The 19,304-nt window shown below is 57.4% G+C and overlaps 2 protein-coding genes across 5 annotated transcripts in view; both read left to right on the top strand.

Moving 5' to 3' along the window:
* QARS1 (glutaminyl-tRNA synthetase 1) overlaps nt 1-5,051 on the top strand; it is a 28,799-nt gene extending 23,748 nt beyond the window's left edge. Inside the window, 11 exon segments of the mRNA XM_075073328.1 lie at nt 52-115; nt 303-436; nt 697-834; nt 917-1,008; nt 1,086-1,225; nt 1,332-1,436; nt 1,749-1,841; nt 2,767-2,894; nt 3,344-3,410; nt 4,615-4,740; nt 4,830-5,051. Of these exon segments, the coding sequence (XP_074929429.1) occupies nt 52-115; nt 303-436; nt 697-834; nt 917-1,008; nt 1,086-1,225; nt 1,332-1,436; nt 1,749-1,841; nt 2,767-2,894; nt 3,344-3,410; nt 4,615-4,740; nt 4,830-4,880 (1,138 nt within the window). The 3' untranslated portion in view covers nt 4,881-5,051.
* Nucleotides 5,052-12,950: 7,899 nt separating this feature from the next.
* QRICH1 (glutamine rich 1) overlaps nt 12,951-19,304 on the top strand; it is a 28,817-nt gene continuing 22,463 nt past the window's right edge. Inside the window, exons 1-3 of one of the 4 annotated variants that reach the window (XM_032781775.2) lie at nt 12,951-13,065; nt 14,539-14,599; nt 18,501-18,830. In XM_032781775.2, the coding sequence (XP_032637666.1) occupies nt 18,522-18,830 (309 nt within the window). In that variant the 5' untranslated portion in view covers nt 12,951-13,065; nt 14,539-14,599; nt 18,501-18,521. Of the gene's footprint in view, nt 13,066-13,696; nt 13,771-14,509; nt 14,600-18,500; nt 18,831-19,304 lie in introns of those variants that run through there. The other 3 variants (XM_075073335.1, XM_032781776.2, XM_032781778.2) reach the window with 3 other exon arrangements.

Genomic DNA, 19,304 nt, shown 5'->3' with positions numbered 1-19,304 from the left:
GGTGTCGGAAGGGGGGGGCAGCGGGTGCCGGCGAGTGGCTGGTGTCGGAAGGCGGGGGGCAGCGGGCTCCGGCGAGGGGCTGGTGTCGGAAGGGGGGGGCAGCGGGTGCCGGCGAGTGGCTGGTATCGGAAGGCGGGGGGCAGTGGGCACCGGCAAGGGGCTGCTGTTGGAAGGGGGGGCGCGGGCGCCGGTGTCGAAAGGGGGGGGCAGCGGGTGCCGGCAAGTGGCTGGTGTCGGAAGGGGGGGGCAGCGGGTGCCGGCGAGGGGCTGGTGTCGGAAGGGGGGGCGCGGGCGCTGGTGAGGGGCTGGGTGTCCAGCCCTCAGGCCCTGCCTTGCCTTTCAGGTGCATCTACCCCACGTACGACTACACGCACTGCCTGTGCGACTCCATTGAGCACATCACCCACTCGCTCTGCACCAAAGAGTTCCAGGCCCGGTGAGGCGGGGCCAGCAGAGCTGTGTCTCCTCTGCAGCTGTGGGGAGCTTGCTCTGATTGTGGGGGGCAGTGTCGGCGGCTGTGGGGAGCCGGGAGGCCAGCAGGGGCAGTGCCTGTGGCCAGTGGGAGCTCAGTGCAGCTGGGGCTGAGCCCAGCTAGCAGGGGGACAGCGGTGTGAGTGGCAGGGCACGGAGGGGGCAGTGGATGGGCAGGGGCAGGGGCAGGTGAGGCGTGACCAGCTGTGTGATTTTTCCCGCCAGGCGTTCCTCCTACTTCTGGCTGTGTAATGCGCTGGGCGTGTACTGCCCTGTGCAGTGGGAGTACGGGCGCCTGAACCTGCTCTACACTGTGGTGTCCAAGAGGAAGATCATCCGGCTGGTGGAGGCGGGCGCTGTCAGGTGAGGAATGTGCAGGCTGCTGGGGCGGGCGGGGCTGCTCCACGCTGCCCCCTGCTGGTCACAGCTGGTGTTGCCATTTCAGGGACTGGGACGACCCGCGGCTCTTCACGCTGACGGCCCTGCGCCGCCGAGGTTTCCCCCCCGAGGCCATCAACAACTTCTGTGCGCGGGTAGGTGCTCTGGGGCGGGGGGAGCGGGTGCTGGCTGCCCCTCCTGGGCGGGAGCTGAGCGCAGCCTGTGCCCGCAGGTAGGGGTGACAGTGGCGCAGACGACAATGGAGCCCCACCTGCTGGAGGCGTGTGTGCGGGAGGTGCTGAACGAGCGTGCCCCCCGCGCCATGGCTGTGCTGCAGCCCCTCCGAGTCATCATCACCAACTTCCCCACCCAGAAGGTGAGGCTGGCGGCGCACAGAGGGGCGCTGGAGGGCTCCAGGCCTGGGGCGCGAAGGGGCTCAGCATGGCCCTGCTGCTGGCACTGACCTGCTGCTTCCCTGCCAGGCCCTGGAAGTTTTTGTGCCCAACTTCCCAGCCAACGAGACCAAGGGCTTCCACAAAGTCCCCTTCCAGGCCACCATCTACATCGAGCAGAGCGACTTCAGGGAGGTGAGCAGGGCGGGGGCACCGGCATTACCCTGGCTCCAGGGCTCCTCCCCATAGGGAATGGGGGTGGGGGACGGGCTCCATGCAGGGAGTGGGACTAGGCTGGTCAGTTGGGGCACCTGCCAGCCACTGAACGGGAGAGCCCAGCCAGTCTGTATGGGCGGGAGCCAGGGCCAGAGCTCGGCTGACGCTGGCCGGGGCCGGGGCCGGAGCTCGGCTGACGCTGGCCGTCGGCCGGAGGCCGGAGCTCTCAGCCTGACGCCTGCTGGGCGCGCGGGCCGGACACAACACAGGGCCGAGGGTCTCTGCCTGCAGGTGAGTGACAAAGGCTACAGGGCGCTGGCACACGGCCAGCCAGTGGGACTACGGACACACCGGTACGTTCATGCTGTCCAGGAACTGTCTCAAGTGGGCTACTATCACTGCCACTTGCCTTGGTGTCGCCTGGCCATTAGACTGATGTGCCAGCCTCATGCTCTAGGCTTCCAGAGTTTGCTTCCCAGTGCAACCTGCGCGTCACGCACCAGGGGGCGCCCTCCAATCACTTTTTCTGGAGGGGGAGCCAGATGCCTGGTCTCGTAGGGTGATATTCCCGCCGGGAGGTGGAGGAGGCAGGGATGCCTGGGCTTTCCAGAGACTGAGAGAGTGAGCGGAGCCAGGATGCCATGCCGATCAGCTGCGTGAGGCGCAGAGGGGACACACGATAGCCACCTGCACCAACTATAAAACAGCCAGGATGCCGGGTTCCAGACCAGGGAGAGATGACGGGCAGTAGTCTGGGTTCTGGCGGAGGGTGGCGTGGGGGAGCAGGATGCCTGGGTTCCAGGGAGGGTGGGGTGGAGGGACGCAGGATGCCTGGGTTCTGGGGAGGGCAGAAGGGAAGAACCAGGATGCCCGGGTTCCAGAGACTAGGGAGAGGAGGCAGGATGTCTGGGTTCCAGGGAGGGTGGGGTGGAGGGATGCAGGATGCCTGGGTTCCAGGGAGCAGGGGGAGGAGGCAGGACGCATGTGTTCCAGGGAGGGTGGGATGGAGGGAGGCAGGACGTCTGCATTCCAAGGAGGGTGGGGTGGGGCGGGGCAGGAGGCCTGGGTTCTGGGGAGGGCTCAGCTGTTGCTGGGCCTCAGGCCTGCTCCCCTGCGCTTGGTCCTGGAGCTGCGGGAAGCTCTGCAGGGGGCGGGAGCTGGCACAGGCAGCGGTGGTCTTGGCTCTCCAGCCCCCAGCCGCTCGGCATGCAGCAGACCCCCCCCCTTCTCCCCAGGCTGGCTGTGTGGTGGGCACAGGCGCGAGGCCGTGGGGTGTTGGCCCCTGACACTCCTCTTACTCCGTGCTCAGGATGCTGGCGGGCAGGTGATGGAGCTGGAGGTGACCTGCACCAAGTCGGACACTGCAGAGAAGCCCAAAGCCTTCATCCACTGGGTGTCAGAGCCACTGGTCTGCGAGGTGCGGCTCTACGAACAGCTGTGAGTACGGGGGGGCGCTGGCTCAGGGCTGTCCCGGGGGCAGGACTGGGCCAGTGCCCCAGCCCCGCTGTGTGGAGCCACGCCTTGGGCACAGCCAGCGGCACCCAGCTCCTCTTAGCAGGTGAACCCGGAGCTGCCACTTCAGCAGCTCTACTGCTCTCACCAGCTGCCCTGGCAGCTGCAGGGACCTCGGTGCCAGCCCCTGCCTGCTAGGAAACGCACCAGAGATCTCAGCGCTTCCCAGGCCACTGCGGGGGGAGGGCTGCAGCCCTGGTGGCTACTGCTGGGACTGCTAGGTCAGGGGGCTCCCCGGCACGGCAGAAGGTGGCACAGGGTAAGACCCAGCCAGGTTGGGCAGCTGGTCACTGCAGGGGGCAGGGGAGAGATTTCAGGGATTCCTGCCCCTGGGGCCTCAGCCCCGGCCCTGACAGGCCTTGTCTTATTTGCAGGTTCTTGCACAAAAACCCCGAGGACCCTGCAGAGGTGCCAGCTGGGTTCTTGAGTGACCTCAACCCCGTGAGTGCTGCCAGATGCTGCGGCTCGGCTGCAGCGGTCCAGGCCTCACTGCTGTGACAAGGTTCCCCGCCAGGTGCCCCGAGTACAGGCCTGTGCCAGGCCACTGGCTTCCCTCTTCTGGCTAGGGACGTGCTGCCCCGTGTACCACGTCTCCGGCTGGGAGGGCAGGGCCAGCGCCTTGGGGGCTTGCTGGGGGAGTCCCAGAGTGGGAGGGCCTGAGCGGCACTGAGCATGTGACCCACTGGGCAGAGCAGGAGTGGGTTCCACCCAGCCTGGAGTGAGGGGAGCACCCCCATCCGGGGGCCATTGGCACCGGGGAACGGGGACACCTCCCCCGGTTCTCTGCACGCCCGCAGCTCACGGCTAGGGGCAGGAAGAGTGAGAGATGCTGAGCTGAGGAGCCTGCCCTGCCAGCCCCCCAGGGTCTCCCTTCCCTCTGCCCCTGGGCTCTCCCCTGCCACCCCACTTGGAAGGTCCTGGCTGTTGGGGCAGGGGGGCAAGCAGTGTTGGGGCCACACATGCCTGTTGCCCAGCCGCTGAGCAGTGCCCCTCTGTCACGGAGCAGGGAGGAGACAAGGCCCGGCACCCCCGGGTTCCTGCGATGCACCGACTCAGCCAGCCAGTAACACAGAAGGTTTATTTAGATGACAGGGACGCAGTCCAGGACAGGCCTTGCCGGTACAGACAGCAGGACCCCCTTTAGTTAGGTCCACTGGGGCCCCAGGGAGGCCACAGCCCCGTTGCAGGGGGGCACCCCTCTCCATTTCCCAGCCAGTCCCAAACTGAAACCCCCCCAGCTCCTCCCCCAGCCTGTGTCCCCCTTGTTCAGTGTCCCAGGCAGAGGTGTCACCTGGCCTCCAACCCCCCTCCCTTCCCCAGTGCAGCCGTCCCAGCACAACCCCCTGCAACCTTCCCAGGTCAATACTCCCCACTCAGCATTCACAGAACACAGCCAGAACATTCCCACTTCATCACATCCTCTCCCCTGGCCGTGGGGTGGGCCGGGGGCCCAGGTGCTGAGCCGAGCCGCTTTCCCTTGGCCGTGGGGTGGGCCAGGGGCCCGGGACCCAGGCGCTGAGCAGTGCCGCTCGCCCCTGGCCGTGGGGTGGGCCAGGGGCCTGGGACCCAGGTGCTGAGCCATGTTGCTCTCCCTGGCTGTGGGGTGGTCCGGGGCCCAGGCGCTGAGCCATGCCGCTCTCCACAGGACTCGCTGCGCATCATCACTGGCGCCCTGGCTGACAGATCCGTCTGCTCCGCCAAGCCCCTGGACAAGTTCCAGTTTGAGCGGCTGGGTTACTTCTCGGTGGATCCCGACAGCTCGGAGGGGAAGGTGAGTCCTTGGGGTCCCTGTCGCTCGGCTCCGGGGGGCCGGCCGGCACTATCGCTGCTCGCTCAGTGCGGCTCCCTCTCCCTCCACAGATGGTGTTTAACCGGACGGTGACGCTGAAGGAGGATCCCGGCAAGATGTGACGGAGCCACTGCTGCCGCCTTGGGCCTGGGCACAGCCAGAGCCATCGTTCTGGTACGGGGAGACTGCAACCCAGGAACAAGGGCCCAGCCCTCGCCCGTGGGCCACAGCTGCCTTAACCCAGGGCTCACGGGGCTGGCACATCTCACCGCAATAAACGAACATTGGAGCTGCCTTCCCGCCTGCGTCACTGGCATGGGGCGGGGACCCGAGGGCCTCCGTGCTGAAGGGTCCCCCCACCGTGCTGCCCCCCAGGCCTGACCATGGGGAGCTGCCCTTCCCTCCTGCACCCCCATGCCAGGCTGTGCCAAGCTTTATGGGCTGGAATCCTGCCCCTCTCCTAGCTCCAGGGTAACCCTCCTCCCGCCCCCCAAACAGCTCATGAGCTCAGGCTGACCTGCCCTCCTCCTGCCTGTCCCTAAAGCCAGCATGAGGGGACAGCCAGACCTTGGGACTCCTGGGGCAGCATTTCCCTGGGTGAGATGCAGGGGGTCCTGGCCCCCTAGCCAGCTGCCTGCTGTGGGCGGGGGCTGTGATGGGCGCCACCCTTGCTGGGGGCAGGGTGCTGTAGTGGGCACAGGTTGTGTGTGTGAGGTTCTCTGCTGCCCCTCGCAGGAGCCAGGCCCCTCTGCAGAGCTCAGCATGGCCCCAGGCATGGGGCTGCTCCAGGCAAAGGCGAGGTCACGGCCACTTAGGCAGCCTCCTGGGAGCCAGGGATTAGGGGCAGCCCCCTGAGGAGGAAACCCCACCTGGTTTACAGGGGACACCACACAGCGGGGCACCTGGGCACAGCCCTTGGGCTGGCTGCAGGGCCACAGAGAGTGCCCTCCAAGGGCCAGGCTGGCCCTGGATCCCCACCCCCTGGGCTGCTCTGTTCCACTGCAGGGCCAGGCAGTGGCCGAGGGCGGGACAGAGACTTTCAGGGTATTCCACACAGCACCCAAAGGCCACAGCTGGCCCAGGCTGCAGGGCAGTAAAACTGCAACGTAGACGCCTGGGCTCCGGGCCGAACCTGAACATCCACACGCCGGCAATGTTTAGCCTGAGCCTGTCACTGACCCAGCCCAGCCCCAGCTACCCCGCGGGCCTTTTACTCCAGCAGAGACGTCCCTCAGAAAGCAGCCCCCAAGGAGGGGAAGGGAGGGGAGGCCCCTGTGCTCAGCCCGTTGCTGCTGGGAGGGCACCGAGGTGACGCCTGCAGTTCCCATGAACGAGGCTGGGTCACATCTTCCCGCTTGCTAAGTCACCATCACCACAGCAGCCCAGCCTGCAGGACCCGGCTCCAGCCCAGCAGCGGGATGGCTGCTGGCCCCCAGCCCTGCCTTCAGCGTCCCTTCCTAGCTCAAAACTGCAGGTTTGGTCGCATCCCATGGGCGGCTGGGAGCTACCAACCCCGTTCGATCCAGGGCCAGTCCTTGCCCAGCCCTGCCTGCTGGCAGGAGCCCCCCCCTCGGAGCTGGCCGGGCAGGGCAGGACATGCCTGGCCGGGGCGAGTGGGCATCTGGTTGAGAACCAGCAGAGGAAGCAGCCCGGGCTGCCCACACGACCCTCAGGGGGAGCAGAGTCACCCCAGCGCACTGTGCTGCAGCTTGCTGATGAGGGCACCCAGGGGCCCTACTCCCCAGGTGCGGGTGTCCCAGCAGCACACAGCTGGGCAGGGCCAGGGGACCCAGGAGAGCCACTCAGCCAGGCACGGCCTGGGCCATGGGGCCTGGTGGAGTGCGGCTGGAACCCAGCAGCTGTCCTCGGAACAGGGAGAGACCCACAAGCTCTGGCTCAGGCCCTGCATGGGGCCAGGGCTGCAGAGCTGGGCCCGGGAGTGAGGGGGGACACCATGGGGAGAGGCTGGGGGCAGCCTGCTTACAGCCCTGGCTGAGGGTCACGGGGTACCAGGCTCCGCTGGTGCGTGAACCACACTGCAGCGATACCTTGGGGGCCAGCATGGGCTGAATGCCCCCCAGGTCTCAGGGTTCTTGGGAGGGGAGGAGGCGAGGGGGGAGCGGGGTGAAGCCAGGGGGCCTGCAGGAGGACAAGGGTGGGAGGAAGGGAGAGGCCAAGTTACTTAGCCTGTGTCCTGAGAGCTGGCCGGCCCAGCCCACTCCTTGGCTCCTGTTTGCATGTGCCTGGGGCATCTGGTGGGGTCCCCCCCCATTTCTGGCCAGCGGCGCCTGGGGGGCCGTTCTCCAAGCTGGGCAGAAAGCTAACGTGCCTGTCACTGGGCTGTCAGCCTGACCGCGATCCCAGGCTAGACAATGGCACGACTGCTCTGGCCTCCGTTACTGAGGAACTAAAGGAGGGTGATGTCAGTAATGCCGCTCGGGCTGGGTTTATGGCGCATGAAGCCCGTCCGACTAACTCCGCAGCCTTTCTGCTGACATGGCAGGTCTGACCATGAAGGCCGCGGTGTGAGGCTGTGATGTTATGTGACACGCTGGTTTTAGAAAGGTGACCTTCCCATGGCCCCGCATCGCAAGGATTCTGAACTGGCTAACGGCTCACTCGCAAGCTGTAACTAGCTGGGGCATCCTCACAGGGCAGGGCTGGTGCCCGGGAGTCCTGCAGGGATCACGAGATTTTTGTCAGTGACCTGGAAGAAAAAACAAAATCATCACAGATGAAGTTTGCAGAGGGGAGGGGTGACTAGGGGAAAGGACAGCTGGCCAGGACAGAGCCAGCTAAATGGAAGTGTCCACACCTACAACATCAGAACAGCCAGGCTGGCTCAGACCAAAGGTCCATCTAGCCCTGTGTCCTGTCTGCTGACAGTGGCCAGTGCCAGGTGCCCCAGAGGGAGTGAACGAAACAGGGAATCACCAAGTGATCCATCCCCTGTCGCTCATTCCCAGCTTCTGGCAAACTGAGGCTAGGGACACCCTCCCTGCCCATCCTGGCGAACAGCCATTGAGGGTCCCGTCCTCCATGAACTTCTGTAGGTCTTTTTTGAACCCTGTTATAGTCTTGGCTTTCACAACATGCCCTGGCGAGGAGTTCCCCAGGTTGACTGTGTTGTGTATCTGGCATTGATGTGACCATTGTGGGAATCCTGGGTCCAGCTCTGGTGCGCACAATGCCAGGAGGACGTTGAATAAATTGCAGAGGGCTCAGAGCAGAGCCAGGAGATGATGAAAGGGTTAGAAATCTGCCCTGCAGGAGGCAGGCGAGGGGCTTGGTCTGGTTAGCTCCCCCAGGAGCCAGGCTGGGTGAGTGAGCCTGGCCTGGCCCTGCCCAGGGGAACAGAGTGGGCGAGGGGTGTTGGCTCCAGCAGCGAAGGGGTAACCCAGCCTCGGAGCCGGAGGCTGATGCCAGCAGCCAGGAAGGAGGGATTTGGCCGGGAAGGGGACTGGGCCAGTTTCCAGAGCCCGGGTGGGGTCTCCAGACCAGGCCATGGTTAGGGGAGGGGTGATGCTAATGGGGCCGGGCTCAGCCCAGGGATCGCACTGGCCCCGCTGGGGATGTGAGACACTAAACGCTGCACCGACCAGTGTCATTCTCGCCCTTAATGACAGTGACGCTTAAAACGTCGGCAGCCCCAGCCCCCAGCCCAGCCCCCCAGGCGGCCCCAAGCCCGCAGAACGGGGCTAGGCTGAGGGGCCCTCGGGACAGGCTGTTCGCAGGCGGCCCTGCCTGGGGATCTGGTGGGCTCAGGGCCTGGGCGGCGGGGGCGGATCGCGGCGGGGCCGGGGCGGGCAGAGGACCGGGCGGGGCGGTCGCGGGGCGGGCAGAGGGACCGGGCGGGGCGGGTCGCGGGGGGCGGGGCGGGCAGAGGGGACCGGGCGGGGCGGATCGCGGCGGGGCCGGGGCGGCAGAGGGGACCGGGCGGGGCGGGTCGCGGGCGGGCAGAGGGGACCGGGCGGGGCGGGTCGGCGGGGGCCGGGGCGGGCAGAGGGGACCGGGCGGGCGGGTCGCGGGGGGCCGGGCTGCTCTCGGAGCTGGACTCAAGGCCGAGGGAGCCGGGCCCGGATCCCGCACAGCGCCGGGGAGCTGAGCTCGCAGCCGGGCTTGCCCCTGCTCCGGGCCCGCGGGCTCCCGGCCCCACTTAAGGTGGCTGGGCTCGGGGCGGCCTGACCCCCCGGGCGGTGCCCGGGCCCGCGGCCAGCGGCTGAGGCCGCAGGCGGGTTTGGGCCCCGGTCGCTGGAGGGGGGCAGCTGCCTTGCGGGGCTGCGGCAGCGCCCCCCCTCCCCCGCGAGCCCCGTGGGCCACCTTAAGCGGCTGCCGGTGCTGCCGGGTGGGAGGCTGCCAGCGAGCACATGGGGCTGTTAAAGCAGCCGGGCCCGGCCCTGGAGTCCGGCTCAGGCTCGGCGCCTTCCAAAGATCCCAGCCGCGGGGCCCTGCTCTGCCCTGGGGTAACGGGGGTGGGGCGAGGAGAGGCAGGGAGCAGCCTGGGCCCGGCTGGCGTGGCGGGAACCTCCCCTCTGGCTGCACTGGCCGGAGCAGGATGTGCCTTAACAAGCCCCCTGTCTCCTAACAGCCTGTGCCCTGCTCAGCTCCTCTGGGCCGCCCTCACCCGGCTGGCACCACAGCCAGTGGGGCGAGGGCTGGGGGCCGGTGCAGAGAGGGAGTAAGTGGAAGCAAGGCAGCGGCAGGGAAAGACCCTGGGGGCCGGAACAAAGAGAACAGGTGGCCAGGGCTGCTCTGGAGGAGGATGACCCCATGGGCTGGGCACTCGCCTAGGACTGACCTTTCGGTTCGGTTCAGTTCCCAGCACTACCCAAGGCTTGCATGGCTGGGAAAGTGGCTTAGGCCCAGATCCTTGAGGCAGGGAGGTTTTTCTTTAAACCAGCGGAAGGCTCTGGGCCTCAGTTCCCATCTGTCAGTGGGGATGATGCCCAGGTTGAGCTCCCCAGGGGCATGAGGTTCAGTGCGTTGGAGTCAGGAGGTGCCCAGGTACCATGGTGATGAGGCCATAGAAGGACCTTCGATAGCGTCTGCACTGGTCCAGAATGGCACAAAGTGCCAAGGCTGCTGTGGGCATCTCACTGCTGTGGCATAGCTAACATCTGCCTGAGCCTGGGCAGATGGACTGAAAGCGCCTGCTGGAACCTGGAGGTGACTCCCTGGGCTCTCACTGCAGAGAACTAGCTCCTGGGCCCAGCTGCTTACAATTAGCCCTCGCTCTCCCCACTGGGTCAGTGTAGGAGTGAAAGTGACCACACAGGGCCTGCATAGGGAGTGGAGGCTCGGCTCGGCTCGGCTCGGCCTCCCCTGGTAGCCTGTGGGTCCTGTACTTAGCAACTGACTGCTGGAAGATCCTTTCGTGTGGATGGGGTAGATGCCATAAGCAGGGCCTGCTTTTCCATTTCCGTTTGCTAGCTAAAAGTCTGTCCTCTGACTCTGGGGGAGGCTGTGCTAATTACCTGTGCTGGGGGGGTCAAGTTAAATGCTCTGCTCTGCACGCCCATAGCCAGGCCTCTGTGTGTGTGCAACTCCCAGGCTGACACTGGGGCAGAAATTGCTCTGCTGGCCTATAGCTCGTCACTGTGGGCTGCCTGTGAGAATCCCTCAGGGCTTCTACTCCTTGATAAGGAGATTGTTGATTTGCACAGGGCCCTGCACAACTCAGTTCTCCAACCTCAGGCAGAAGTACCCACAGCCAAATTCACTCTTCCTGGCCTGCTTTAAGCCACAACAGCTGTGCTGAGCTCCTGGAGCGAGCTGGAACAAAGTGCAGAAGGTGTTAGCAGGTCACCACCAATGGAAACTACTGAACAGATGCTAAACAGTGGGCCAGTGTAATCCCTTCTGTAACTCCATGAAGTGAAAGGAGTTACTCGAGGGCTGAATTAGCCCTGCATTTCTCTTCATCTCTGGGTTACCCAGTCTCACTTGCTAGTCTTTAAACTCCTTCCTGTGTGGGACGTTGCCCTGTGTTTTAATTAAGCAATTAACCATTTGCTTTCCAACTCACCCAGCCTGGCTGCCTTGTAGCAGGGAGGGGAGTTAAGATACTTGGACCAATCAAACTCCTCTTTGTGATTGCCCTTCCACATTCTGTCCACACAAACCCTGTTTAACTCATTGCATTGTGAATGGTCAGGCATAGTGCTGCCTTGCAGAGCCCAGGATACAGCTTCTAAAGCCAGGAAGCAAAACGAGAGCATGCTAGCTGCAGGGCTCCAACAGGTGATGCATGGAAGACAGGGACAATTTTCAGGCAGCTGTATGTCACCCTCACAACTCTGGCCTCACTAAGGATAATACCTGCTAGGTGGAGCACCTCCTGCCTTAGCTGCTGTGGGGACAAGCCCTTCCCAAGCACGCTGCAGTGCCTGGGGTGTGTGCTGGAAGTTGCTCCTGTTCTGTAACACTAGAGTTTGTCCTGAGAGGGGAAGAGCTCAGCAGTGAGAGGAGAGGGCATGGCAAAGTTGCTTCCCAATCATACAAACCACACAATGCTCTCCTCCAAAGCAGCATTCCAAAATGCTGTGGAGCAATGTTTGCTTTTGGAAAGGCCTGCAAGCTTCTCTGATGCATTCTCCTGCCCCAAGCAATTTGATTTGACCTGTTGGTGTTTTGTTTCCATACTGACAGTGATTGTGAAATCCATGTATCCTTCCACTGCTCAGCTGTGAATATTCTAGACAGAGGGTCTCTGCATTTCTCACCGGCAGGTGTGGATGTTATCTCTGAACCTTGCTAATATCATGGCTGCTTCAACTGGAAATAGAATTGTGGTTTCCCCCCAAAAAAACACAACCCATTCATCTTGTATTTCTACAGCTCCTGATCTTATTCCCTTTGCCTGAGTGCAGCCAGAGCTGCTCTTTCTCTCCTACCAATGGGACCCAGTATTTCCCGCCTCTGTCCTCTTCCATGGAGTTGTTTTGCCAGCTCCATCCATAGTGGTCAGCACTTTTCCTTCTTCCTCTCTGAATGCCATTCACAGCTACTTTCCTAATTGTCAAAACTGTCACTGGGCATTTTTTTGTACCAAAATAAAAAACTGCTGCTAGAGGACCTCTGTATTGCCCTTTCTAGCCCACAAAAGCATATGCTCAAATAAATGTTAGTCTCTAAGGTGCCACAAGGACTCCTGTTCTTTTTGCGGATACAGACTAACACGGCTGCTACTCTGAAACCTGCCACTTCTGGATGGCATCACATTGGGCCCTGCTCCTCTTGTCAGATGGGTGAGAGCACAGGAGCCTGCCTCTGTGGTTGTGGGCCTATTATTTGTTTTTAATTCTTCTTTCATCGTCCTACAGGCTTGACTTCATCTTAAAAGGACAGGATGTCACTTGACTGATGGGGAAAAAGCCAACTTTCAGTCTGCATTTCTCACATCTCCGTCTTGTCCCCCACGAAGGGTGTGGGGAGAAGGTGTTAAATCAGAGACATGAAGGGCTGGAAGGGGCCTCAAAAGGTCATTTAGGCCATTCTGCTGCCCCAGGTCCGGCAAGCAGAACGAAACATTTCGTTACTGCTGAGCATCCCAGGTACGTTGAGACCCATCTGTAAGGCAGAGGCTAGTCTCAAAAGGTACTGATGCAAGAGACTAAGCCACAAGCAGCCTTCTGCTGTGGGTGAGAAATGACATTCTCTTCCCCCACCTGGCTGGCGCTTGGCCAAGCCAGACTTTTGGGTTCTCCCATTGTAAAGCTCCCTGTGAACATTGGGTTAAAAGCGTTCACGGGAACCGGAGCTGGGGGGGTGTTAGGGGACGGGCTGAGCTTGCAGTCACCTGCCCACTGTTGGCCCGACCTCCCCACCGGCAGTGGCCTGGTGCTTTCTCTAGGGCAGGCTGGTTAACGACTGGGCTGTGTCACAGCCCTGCTGGGCTGGGGTGAGTCCGGGCCAGACCCCAGCGGGTACAGGGGCTGTGCAGCGCCGTGCACTGGGCCTGGCCCAAAGCCTGGAAGGGGTCCGCAGCCCCACTCTGGAATCTTCCCCTCTCCGGGGCGGGGCAGGGCCGGGCCGGGCCGGGCCAGGCCAAGGCGCCCACGGGCGCTAGCAGCAGGCAGCGCCTCCTTCTCCGCTGCCAAGAGCCCAGTCCCGGCGCACGGCCCCTTTAAGGCGCGGGGTGGCTCCGGACGCGGAGCTCTCGCGGGGTTTGGCGGCCGCGCTCTCGCGAGGCCGGGGCTGAGCGCTGATTGGCTGCGGGGGGTTGAATGTAAGATGGCGCCCAGGGAGCTGTGAGGGGAAAAGAGTCGGGCCGAGGCGGCGGCGGAGCGAGGCGGCGGCGGGGCCAGGGTGAGGCGAGGCGGGGTGGGGCCGTCCCGGGCGAGGCGGCGCGCGGGCTTTTCGGGCCGGGGGAGACGGGCTGGGCCGGGCGGGCCTCCGCCAGGCAGGGTTCCGGGGGCGGCGCGGCCCCGACGGGAGGCGCGGGCCCGCTTGTTGTGTGGCGCTGCCGGAGCGCGCAGCGAACCGAGGCACCGTGTGCCCGCGCGAGGCCTTGGCCTCCCGTGAGAGGCGGGGCTCGTCCCCGTGTCCCTCCCCCAGCCGCGGGCGGCCCTTTCTGCGCCGCTGTTGCTCCCGGGCACGCGCACGGGGCCGCTCGCTCCCGGCGGCGGGCGCGCTCGTCTCCCTGTTGCGGGGCGGCGCGCGAGTGTCCCGTCCCGTCCCGTGGGGGCTCTGCTGGGGCCGGGTGCAGCGCCTGGCCCAGCTCGGGCTGACACCGCGGCCGGTACCGCCGCCAGGAACCGGGGCGGGGGCGGCTCCCGCTTTAGGACAGTGCGAGCGGAGAAGTGCAGGAGATCTTCAGACCGGGCCTTGTCTGGCCAGAGCCTTGGGAAGTGCCGAGGCTCCTGCGTCCAGAAATCTCGGTTTTGGAGACAAAGCAAGAGTCCTAGTTGCTTATGTGCGGTGAAAACCTTACTAAGCAGTCTGCTGTCCCGGGAGACCTCTGCCAATTGCGTGAGCACAATCTTGCTGCACGTTTACTGGAAAACATCTCCCGTAAGCACCTGATGTGTCAGGCTCTTGAGTGGTCTCTTAAGAAAGTTTTGCTGTATTGCACAAAACCTTAGTATATTTTGTATAGTGGGTGAGTGGTTCAGTAAAGGACCGGTCAAGTCTGTTTACAGTTTTGTTTATTAGCTGCAGCAAGAGCAGCAGATATTTTACTTAACTCCATTAAGAGGGTTTTAAAAAATCTTGAGGTGTAACCCATCATTTAACAGATGTGTATGGAGTTTAGTCTTCTCTCCATTTAACACTGACTCTTTTTTTAGTGTTTGTTATCTCCTCAGAGAGCCTTAATTGGACTACTGGTCCCCAGCTCTGCCTACTTACTCTAGTCTACCTTGAACACTTGTGAGGAGAACGGAGCAAGAAAAGGCCTCTGGACCTTATGGCAATATTTTTTTTCCCCACTGCTGCCTTGTTCTAAGTTTCAGTAACTCCCGTGTCCATTGAAAAGTGTTATGTAAGTTCCAGCACAGTTCTCTGTCGCAGAGAACATTCTGCACTGTGCAAAAGATGTACATGAAGATCTGTTTGTCTTAATACATGTTCTTAAGACCTGGAAGTAAAACAAACTGGTTAGGAATTGGGCATGTCTTGCAATAATTGGTTAGGAACTATCTATTAAGGGTGTAGCATTTTTATGATTATATTCATTTTGTGTTTTGTTTCATTTTCGTAAGTCTCTTTTTAAAATACAATTTAACTAAAAAACCCAAAAAACTGGGGATAGAAAGGGCTTCTTTGTTCTGTCTTCTCCAGAATGTTACAAGTCTAAGAGCTCAGGACAAGTGCAGCAGAAATACCTGCAACATGGTGACTGGTGAGTCCAGATAGTCCACCTGCTGCAAATCTGTGTGTACGTTTTCAGTATCTTTAGTTGCTAAGTTTTATGAACTAACCACTTATGCTCATGAACTTGAACTATTTTCCAGATCCTATTTAGCGGAAAATGCAATTAAGCTGAAAAGGGAGGAATTATATCCATGTATCCAAGCAGCAGCCTTTGCTGAACAATTTAAAAATGCATTCTGCCAAGTTTTAGCAGTGATGAGTATTCACTTCAGTTTGAAATGGACTGTATGTAATGGATAAACTGAGTGCATAAGCTGATCCACCCTGATATTTTAATAGCTAGTGGTAAAGGTGTTTGCCTGCCTGCCATTATACATTTGTGTATGTTCTAGTATAAAATCTTTTTTCGGTTAAATGCAATACTAACGTTGCATAAAGAGAATTATATTAAGTGTGTGCTTGGAAACCTGAACAGGTTTTTATTTAAAAAAATAAAAATCTATATGTTAATGCTGAGGGAGGTGGTATGTTAGGTGATCAAAGGGGGAGGCTTAGTCCTTTTTATACTTGTTTTTTTAAACTTCTGCTCATTACAATGGAAAAATAAGGCTTCAATACGTGTTACCTTCCTGAATCTACAGCCAGTGCTCATACCTCTGCTATTGCTCATACTTTTGCCAAGGGGAAGAAAAGTGAAACTAACAAGAGCCTGGTCAGTTTAACTACTGCACTTCTGTATTTCTGTAGGTAGCCTTGAAATTGACAAGAATGTGGTTAGGTCAGTTTAGCTGAGCTGCTGCTTAGAAAAAAGGAGACTTGTTTTTTAAATTCTCTATATAAATGAAAAGGGAGCATAGGAATGGAGCACTGGAGTCCAGTCTGCCTCTTTCCCAATCGCGCAGAACGTTGGGAGAGGTAGAACAGCAGCGACTCCCCTACTGTTTGGTGCAAGGACCATCTCTGTTCTCTTGGTACAGTGCCTAACATAAGGGAGTCCTGGTCCATGACTAATGTCCCTATGCACTCTGGATAATATGTATATTAGATAATACTCTGAAGGAGCTTAGATACCACAGTGATAAATGCAGTGTAAGAACTTAATAGGACAGCTGTCAGGAGGCTCTGGGATTGGGAGGGAGAGGAAAAGGAAACTTACTTCCCCTACAGTCTGCTAGAAGGAAGAGTGGGCTTCTGATTTCAGCTGACTACTAGTCAGAAGCTGATTGAGAGATTGAACACCTAAGTCAAGTAAAGGGACAGTAAGAAAGAATCCCAGCACTTGTTCTACTCCCTCAGCTGTTGGAAGTAATGGATGGCACCTTGGTATTCACACCCCTAGACCTCAGTTGTGGTGGGTCCCTCCTTATTTTTTATCTACCTGTACCTAGTAGATATAGATTTCTGGGTTGTGGGGTTTTTTGGTTTTGGTTTTTAAGCTCTGCCAGAGAGCAGTCAGCTGTATATGTGAAAACAGCTTCCAACACAAGGACCAAGATTTTTCACAAGTAACTAGAGAGTTTTTTTTTTTGTAGGGGGGGTCAGTTTTTGGGTGCCAATCTTGAGACATTTGAGAGGAGTCTTTCTCAAAATTACTGAGCACCTGCCTTCTGAAAGTCAGGCCCATTTAATGCATCTCAAATTGGGCACCCAATGTAACTATTCAGGTCTGAAAATCTTAGTCAAGGTACTCGGGCCAATCCCTGCAAACTTTAGTGGGCTTAAATTCCAACCAAACGTGCACAAACATGGAAAACTTAACAATTCTCTACGTGAAAGTATCATACTGGGTTTCTGTTTTTCTTTCAGTGAGGTTTAATACTCATTTCAGAATTTGTTGATGAAGGCCTGGTGGTCTTCTGCAGCGCTGAAAACAGATTAGCAAGGCCAGGGTTTCTGTTGCTTTCAGCATGGCTGTAGATAGTGTCAAACTTTTTCTTCCTGAGAGAAGGTAAACTGTTAAAGATGTTTGGAGTGTGTTCTTGGTGGCTTCTGGGGAAACTTGTCACTGAGTCAGCAGTGACACGAATAGCTTCATTAGTTGTGTGTTCCATGTATAGCTGGTGAGAAAGCTTGTTAAAGTGTAACTTCAGTGAAAGAGAGATTTCCCCCTTCCCCCCCATTATCAGATAGTTGTATGGAAGCTTCTGCATGCTGTATTATAAAACATTGTGGCTAAAGGACAGTGGCAAATGCAGCTATTCTGTATTAAAATCCTTCTCTTACATAAATGAACAATGTAAGCTTGTACTTTTTATTTGTGTAAGCACAACAGTATAGTTGTGTTCACTATAAATGCTTAGATTTTTCCACAGGAACCCATTGCAGAAACTTGTCACTTATTTTTAAGGTCCCATAAGTTCTGTTCTGCAAGAATTGCCTCACACACATCCTCTGCCTTTGGGAGCCATACGTCTTTGACTGCAAGCCGGACGCATGTGCTAGTAGTGACTTGTATCCGAGTCCCTCCTGCATGAATTGTCATGGGTGTGGTGCTGCCTGACCAGGTTGGGGTGGAATTCAGACCAACAATGAGAAATGATTTAGGGTCTGATCCAGCTCCCATTGCTAGAACTCTGCTGCACTTAATGTTGACAGTCTATTACTAAACCCCCTTTTGCTTGCACGCTGCTTTAGAAATAACACTTTGGGCTACCTTGTTGAACGAATGTAGTCAGTCTCTTGTGACCAAATCAGTGCTGAAATGTTGTACACCTTCTTTCTTCTCATCTATTGTTTCTGTGGTCCCAATCACCATAATGTGTGTATATGTAGTGTTATCTGTATGTGTCCCTTTCTCTTCTTCTGTGTACCTAATTAGGCCCAGTCACGGAAAGTTCCCTAGCCTGGTAATTGTTGCTGCAACCCCATATCTCCACACACCATTTCATGACCACATCAGTAGTGGTAAGGTTACCATCTAAATGTGTTTACCCTTCACCATGAGTTATTACTGCCACAGAAACAAGAATACACTCACAGAAAAGGTGATAGTGAAATAGGAATACTTCTTGTACTTAAAGAAGATAGGTAAGCAATTCAAACAGTACCTGTGAGATAATACCCCAGATGTTAATCTTGTTCTTGGGTGATTTTTTTTTTCTGTGGTCTTACTTTCTCCCTGATCTTGTTGGTTTCTTTTGCTCTGTTTTCCTTCCTTCACCGTACATCTGTCCTTTCTACTATACCCTGTTTCATATTGATTTCTTCCTCCTAATATTTGCTAATAGGAGTGTGAGGCCTACTTTTTCAAGACCTCACTGCTTCTTTCCACGTGCACTGGTCCCATTTAGTGGAATCTTTGGACTCCAGCATTCTGCCCTCTGTCCTTTCAAAGAAGTCTGAAAATTCTGCTCAGCAAAGTGAGAGAGAATAATCCCAGTGTAAATGTGGAGATGCTATCTCTTCATACTTCCCTATCTCCTCCTTCCCATTAGTTACCACAGAGTGTTATTTTGTTGCCTAATGGGTTGTGATACTTGGTTCTGTCACATCTATAGCTATAAATCCCTTAGGCAATAGCTTCTCAAATGTTCTTGATACTATATATAGTATTCCATGCTGTAAATGAACACATACAATTCAATAAGGGTTAATTTAGCCTATTCGGGACTGGTCTGGCCTGAGACCGAGTGCATTAGTATCGTCATCAGCAGGAGACAACACTCTGGAGAGACAGGGCAAGTAAGCCTGGAGGGTGGGTAGCAGTGTGCAGTTGTGACTCTTAACAAGAGATTAATTAAAGAAATGCTTAGCTGCATAAAATGGCATGTAAAACTACAGCATTTGTCTCTTCAGGCTTCCGGCTGCCTGTGTTTGTCTCGCAGAAGTCCAGTGTGTGTAAGATGTTATCCACTGGCTTCTTGTGTACCCTTATGCAGTATGACTATGAAAGTTGTGAAACAAGAGTCTTAACTTTCTCCTTTGTTAAGGAATCCTAAGGACCTTGCAATATGAATAATTCTCTGGAGAACACCATTTCCTTTGAAGAATACATCCGTGTGAAAGCACGAACAATCCCTCAGCACAGGATGAAGGAGTTTCTCGACTCTCTTGCTTCCAAGGGGCCTGAAGCTCTCCAGGAATTCCAGCAGACAGCCACCACCACCATGGTATATCAGCAAGGCGGAAACTGCATTTACACGGACAGCACAGAGGTGGCCGGATCTTTGCTTGAGCTTGCCTGTCCTGTTACAACCAGTGTCCAGCAGCAAACCCAGCAAGAGCAACAGATACAGGTTCAGCAGCCACAACAGGTCCAGGTAAACATCTTTGAATTATTTTGAATTTATGCATTAACTTGTAAGTCAGAGGTCCAGGTGTCTACATAAGTAGGAATAATTTGAACACTAGTTTGTGGACATCTAGCTTTCCATGTATCAGAATTATTTCTTTTTCATATGAGAAGTTTGACAGATAATATCTCATGGCATTACTTCGCAGAGCCCCGCTCTCGGAGGAGTTCCAGACTTAGAAATGAGGTGACGTAAACTTTCTGAGAAATAGTTGGCAGTTTTGGTGTATGTGTAACTCCCTCAAACCCTACATTTCATAGGAAGTGGCTATAAATACCCTATCCCTTCTAGTGGCCTATTAATTTTTCTTGCTGGAATAGTCATGGAAACAACCTCTCATTTTTCTGTTCTTTTCGTAGAATAGTTCAGATAGGTGTAGGATACGCCAGATAATTGTGGTTTAATTGTTGTAGTTCTTGGGCTGTTTCGAAGTTTTAGTGG

The sequence above is a fragment of the Chelonoidis abingdonii genome, chromosome 17, assembly GCF_003597395.2.
Source record: "Chelonoidis abingdonii isolate Lonesome George chromosome 17, CheloAbing_2.0, whole genome shotgun sequence".
Classification (NCBI taxonomy): domain Eukaryota; kingdom Metazoa; phylum Chordata; order Testudines; family Testudinidae; genus Chelonoidis; species Chelonoidis abingdonii.
This window is presented reverse-complemented; position numbering and strand designations above follow the sequence as displayed.